The sequence below is a fragment of the Nesoenas mayeri genome, assembly GCF_963082525.1.
Source record: "Nesoenas mayeri genome assembly, chromosome: 9".
NCBI classification, from domain to species: domain Eukaryota; kingdom Metazoa; phylum Chordata; class Aves; order Columbiformes; family Columbidae; genus Nesoenas; species Nesoenas mayeri.
In genome coordinates, this window is record NC_137557.1 from 5,506,033 (window position 1) to 5,512,032 (window position 6,000).

The 6,000-nt window shown below is 46.2% G+C and overlaps 1 protein-coding gene across 1 annotated transcript in view; it reads right to left on the reverse strand.

Annotated features, from left to right (window-relative positions):
- Positions 1-2,549, reverse strand: part of ARMC9 (armadillo repeat containing 9) — a gene marked incomplete at its 5' end in the record, with an annotated part of 42,656 nt that extends 40,107 nt beyond the window's left edge. The window contains 3 exons of the mRNA XM_080349945.1: positions 304-474; positions 1,029-1,154; positions 2,499-2,549. Coding sequence (XP_080206071.1) covers positions 304-474; positions 1,029-1,154; positions 2,499-2,549 — 348 coding nt within the window. The remainder of the gene's footprint in view (positions 1-303; positions 475-1,028; positions 1,155-2,498) is intronic.
- Positions 2,550-6,000: the final 3,451 nt, after the last annotated feature.

Consider the following 6,000-nt stretch of genomic DNA (forward strand, 5'->3'; position numbering starts at 1 on the left):
AAAGTAAGTGTTTTAAGAATCTCATCTGGACTACAGTTAGAGGTGTGAAAGTATCAGTATGCTGGTATTTTCTAAGTTAAAATACTTCAGTAGCTCCAAGATAAGGAGACCTCCAACTTCATCTCTGTACTTGACAATACAAGGGGTCTGGTTCAATTAAAATGCAGCCTGTGACCCCAAAACTGGATTCATATTCTGGGAATTCTTCTTACTAAACATCCCACCCTTATCCACATTGAAGACAAATAAATGAAGTAAAACAAACAAAAATTATTTGAAGTTTGAGGTGTGAACTCAACTTACAGGTTTTCCCATCGAGTGTTTTAAGAGGCAGGTGGCAAAGTGTACATGAAGATAGAACTCCAGCTTCTGGGCAGCTGGCTCGTTGTCCTGGACTGAAGATGAAATATGCTCCTCCCAGAGCTGGAAGAAAACTTTCTGCTCACCATTGTCGAATGCTGCAAGCAGATCTTTCTGCAAGGGGGAAAAGCATTCAGTGAAAAACTAAACACAGAAGAGCTACATTTTTATCAACAGTTGGTTAGTGAATGACAAATTCAAGTGCCATCTGAAGGCTTTGAATTAAAAGTTTTATCCAAAACCTCTCACCATTTAATGAACATCTAAATATTCTTTCTCCACCTACCTTTAATATCATTGAGAGCCTCAACCAACCATCAGTACAAGAAGTAAAGCCTAAATTTTCAAGCATCTTGATCTGCGGACCCACCTTTATCATAAGTTAAAAACAAATGCCTGTGGTGTGTGAAAATCAGTCTTATTAAAGAATGGCAAGTTAAAAACCCCAAACAGTGTGAACCAAAGCTACTGTCTCAGGTTCAAAAGGACTGGAGTTCTGAAAAACAAAGTTCCTGCTCTGGAAGAAGACTGCTGGCAGACTTCTTCAAATAATCAAGAATCTGTTTAGACAGTTCAGATAATCTTCACTGCCATAATAATTCACACAGCAGTTAGTGGCCTATAACTGGTTTTAATATTACTCAAAACAAGTGTAAATGATGCATTACCTGAACAGGCAAAGCTTTTGAATCTCTTGAGGAAACACCTGCTGGTTTAGGTAGTGGCTTCCCTTTTATTTTACATTCCTTTGTAAATACTTTCACAGTTTCTTCAAATTCAGCAAAATCCAAATACTACAAGATAAAAACATACAGGAAGAACATTTTTTAGATTATTAATGCTTCGATAAGTGACCCGTGAATTGACAGAATCCTTTAAAGCTTCTCTGTAGCGAGGTCCACAAATGCCAAAGAGTGCATAGCAACAAACCAAGAACTGGTACCTTATGTGGTAGGAATATTCTGTCTCTCAATTAAAGTTCCTTCTGAATCCTAGAGAACAGTACTGACAACGCAGCACATCCTCTCTGGAAGAACGATGCCTCTCGATTCAGCCAGTAATTTCATTCAACCAAAGAAGAAGAAGAACTAAAATCCATTAATGCTATACCTTGGTTGAAGAAACAAGTAAATCTCTTCCTTGCAAATAATGTTCTGAGGGCAGAATTCTTACACGTCACTCCCATTGCCACAGCAGCGGTCAGACAGCTTGAATTCTAAGCCAGGTCACTCACCTGAAGCTGTGCAAGCCAAATTAACAACCAACTAATCAAGCACTGTTCTTCTGACAAAAGAGATGAACAGCCCTGCCTCCTCCTCCAACGATGTACAGTGGCTACATTGCACACCACTTTTCTCTCTTCCCCCCATCTCAGGAGTTTTAGTTATTGGTTGCAGTGGCAAGACATCACATTTCATTTTGCAGACTTGATCTGGGTTCCCAACATTGTCACAGAGAACAAGAATCATTTACTTTCTTCGCTCTTAACATAAACAGCAGTATAGCAATGATTAAGTACTCAAATCTCTTTTTAGATTTATTTTCTGAGGTTCACAGAAAGATTTAAGTTGGGTAGAGTGCCTGGCTGGGAAATTCTGCCCAGTCATTAAACCACAGAGAGCAGTGGTCTCAGGACTTCAGCCTGGGCTTTGTCAGCTCTAGGGTTTTTATATGCTGCTGTGGTTTTATACACATACAGAACAAGGTGGCAGCTACACAATGTTTTAAAGATCTCACCGCTATCACTGGTTGAACCTGAACCCCAAAGCTGTCTGTAGATCTCATCAACTGTTCCTTTAAGGAAAGCTACATTTGCAATGAACAATAGGTAATTCTAGATTGATTTGCTGTTAGATTGTTGACACTTAATGAACATTGAGCCTTTTGAATATACAGTGTGACAGGAGCCAATATGATTGCAGGGTGCAGCAAACACCCGACTGGATGAACAACCTATTGCAGGGAGGCTGGACTAGATGACCTTTAAAGGTCCCTTCCAACACATACTATTCTGTGATTCGATGAACTCCAGAATTTAGACCATAATTACAACACCCAGCTCTGAAAACAAGCATTATGAAATCTTGCCTTCTTCATTTCAGCAACAACAACAAAAAAACAAAAGAGAGAAAACCAACCTCTCTCACTAGTCCAAGCAACTCAGCTTCATACGCTAGAACATCGCCCATCGCTAAGCATCGCTGCTACGCCTCATCGTTGGTAAACCTTGAAAACTGCAGAGAAAGGGGGTGTTAGCGGGGAGCACAGAGGTCCACATAGCCCATCGGCCACCTCACCTACAAACATCCCGCATGAAGACAACATCCCGACCACCGGGAAGTTCCCAGCCGCCCGAGCCGCTGTTCTCGCCAGGCCGCGGGGCGCTCACACCGGCTCCGCACACAGCAGCCCGCCGCCCACCCCCACCCTGGCCGGGGCGCTGCGGCCGCCCCCTCAGGGCCGAGAACACGCGGCCCCACCGGCTCCCGAACCGGCCGGAGGGAAGCGACCCAACCCCGAGAGCCCCGGCACGGCCTACCTGTCCCTGTCCCCAGCCCCGCGCCGCCGCCCGTCGCCTTGGCAACCGTCCCCCCCACCCCCGCACATGATCCCTCCCAGCCAATCCCAAGCGGAGAAAGGTGCGTCACGTGACATAGGGGTGTCATTCCCCCCACACCGTGCCGGCGGGCAGCGCCCCCTGGAGGGCGGCGTGGAGATCTGCAGCTTCCCGCTCTGCCGGTTCCCAGTCTCTGACGTCACTCCATGAGAGTTTGGGACCAAGTTCATCTTTTAAAAAAATCATCTACTGTCTTAACATACGTTTTTGTAGCCTCCTCCCACCCCGCACAGCCCAGAAGTCTCCTAAAAACTCCACACACTGTCTTCTGCCCATAGCCCTGTGGCTTTCAGATGCACAATTAAACGATTTTCTTAATTTCAGCTTAACATGAGGGGAGGGAGGTGCTGGGCGTAAGGGAGATGGGGTTGTTTAGTCTGGAGAAGAGGAGGCTCAGAGGTGAGCTTATCACTCCCTATAACTACCTGAAGGGCAGTTCTAGCCAGGTGGGGATTGGTCTCTTCTCCCAGGCAGTCAGCAATAGGACAAGGGGCCATGGGCTTCAACTCTGCCAGGGGAAATTGAGGCTGGAGATTAGAAAGAAATTCTTTACAGAGAGAGTGGTCAGGCATTGGAATGGCTGCCCAGGGAGGTGCTGGACTCACCGTCCCTGGAGGTTTTTAAACTGAGATTGGACATGGCACTTAGTGCCATGATCTAGTCAATGGGCTGGAGTTGGACCAAGGGTTGGACTCGATGATCTCTGAGGTCTTTTCCAACCCAGTCCATGCTGTGATTCTGTAATTCCCGCTCTGGTTAGAACAGCGCGCGGCCGAGGCCGCCGGCTCCGCTCGCCCCATCTTGGAAAAGATGTCGGGCACAAAGGGCAGGGCCTTGCCAAGAATGAGGCCGAACACAGCGGGGCGAGGGGCACCGAGACCAGCCATGCACACGTGGCAGGTGTCGGATCAGGCGTCACCTCCTGGAAGCTCAACCAAAACAAACAGGAGGGTTGCCCCAGCCCCTTATCCAGGCTTTGTCCCGTTTTTAATTAACAGCGGTCTTAGTGAACTTCTTGCCATTAACACCAAGTTTTCTAGCAAGCATTTGCTAGGCGCAGCAAAACACCACCAGCGATGTCCTGCTCGGGGTTTTGGTCTCACCCCGTGCAGCAGTTTTCCACCGTGAACACCTAAGAAGACCCATGTCCTCTGCATGTCCTGCAACTAGATGCAGCACAGCACCACCTTTCTTCCTTCAAAAGGCTCCTAAAGTGGGCAGCTGAAAATAAACACAGAGATTTGTGTCTGCCCCCCCACACATGGGGTTTGATCCTTAATAACCTCACAAAACCCAAAGGCTAACCTCACCAGCCAGCTCAGGGGCACTGCTCTACTCTGAGACCATTTCATAGACTCATAGAATTGTTTCAGTTGGAAGAGACCTTCAGGATCATTGAGTCCAACCATAACTGACTCTGGCACTAAACCATGTCCCTAAGAACCTCGTCTAAACGCCTTTTAAACCCCTCCAGGGATGGTGACTCCACCACTGCCCTGGGCAGCCTGTTCCAATGCCCAACAACCCTTTCCAGGAAGAATTTTTTCCTAATATCCAATCTAAACCTCCCCTGGCGCAACTTGAGCCCATTTCCTCTTGTCATATCACTTGCTTCTTGGAAGAAGAGACCAATCCCCTCCATGCTCCAACCTCCTTTCAGGTACTTGTAGACAACAATAAGGTCTCTCCAGCCAAACCTTAACTTTCCAACACCAGCGTGGGTGAACACATTTCAGGGTACAGCCTTCCTTTGGCTCATGATCTAAGGCTGCTCTTATGCAATTAAAAAGATATATATTTAAAGAATAGAAAAAAATAAAAATAAACAAAGGCTCCCTTGCACATTCTTGCCAGATCTAAAGTTATCAGCTTAGTAAGCGAAATGTTTGGAAACAGCGAGGTGATGCGAAGCTGAGTTATGGCAGATGGCAAGCAGTCACTAGCGCTCCATCCATAATCCATGGGAATTCTCTCACCCCAGCTCCATGGCCAGGCAGCTGTGGGCTGGTATGTGAAGCAGAATGCTGCTTTTCGGGAAAAGACCCTAATTAACTTACAAAGGGAACAAGCAGTCTGACAATGTATACCCTTTCCTCTGCCTTGCTTCTTCAAATTATGGTTGTCCCAGTAAGCGACAAAGCCCTGATTTTAGACAAAGTTGTGCCAAACTGCCCAGTTTTTACTTACATTTCATGTGATGTCCAGAAAGCATCCTGGAATTCAAGTCTATAATCGCTACAAAGATCTCTGCAATTCCTAGACAGAACAATGATATTCCTGGAAAGCAAAAAGAAATATTCCCCAAAAGGTAAAATTCCTAGACTCCGGTTTGAATTCCTAGAAAGCCCATTGAAAACCCACAGAAAGCCCACTGAGATTTCTAGAAAGTACACCAAAGAACAGTGTTAGAGAGCACCAGGGAATCCCTAGGAAGCAGAACTGAGCATTGGGTTGTGTTCTTGTTACTCACCAGGAGGGTGACAATCAGCATTCAAATTGGCTTTGTAGTCACTGTGTGCACTGGTAAATGGTCAGGTAGGTACGCAACTGAGCCGATAACTGGAATGCCTGGATTTTGTGATTTATACACTAAATACCAAAGTTTTATGTATATAAGCGAGCGTAACATTCATACACATGAAACTTCTATACTTAGTAATACAAATTGTAGATATACTCTGAGTATATACAGAGTATGTCCACGGCCAGAGGTTTCTTCTCTCTGTTGCACACACTTCTATGGATATCTCACAGCAGCAAACTCTCACAATAGCAAACTTCCAATCTTTATGCTGAGTTTTGCCTATTGGGTATCCAGCCCATCCCCAGCGGGAGGAGTGACAGGGTCCCTTGGCCACCTCCAGCCCACTCATCTCTGCTGTGTGTGCAGCCCTCTGGGCCCCTTGCTCCATCTGGAGGAAGGCGATGGGGCTGTGAGCTCCTCCTGTTTGCCACCTGCCCCTCTAACTTTCTAAAGGAGTAAAAGATTCTCTTAGTGGTCCTAAGGTTTTGGAGCAAGGCAG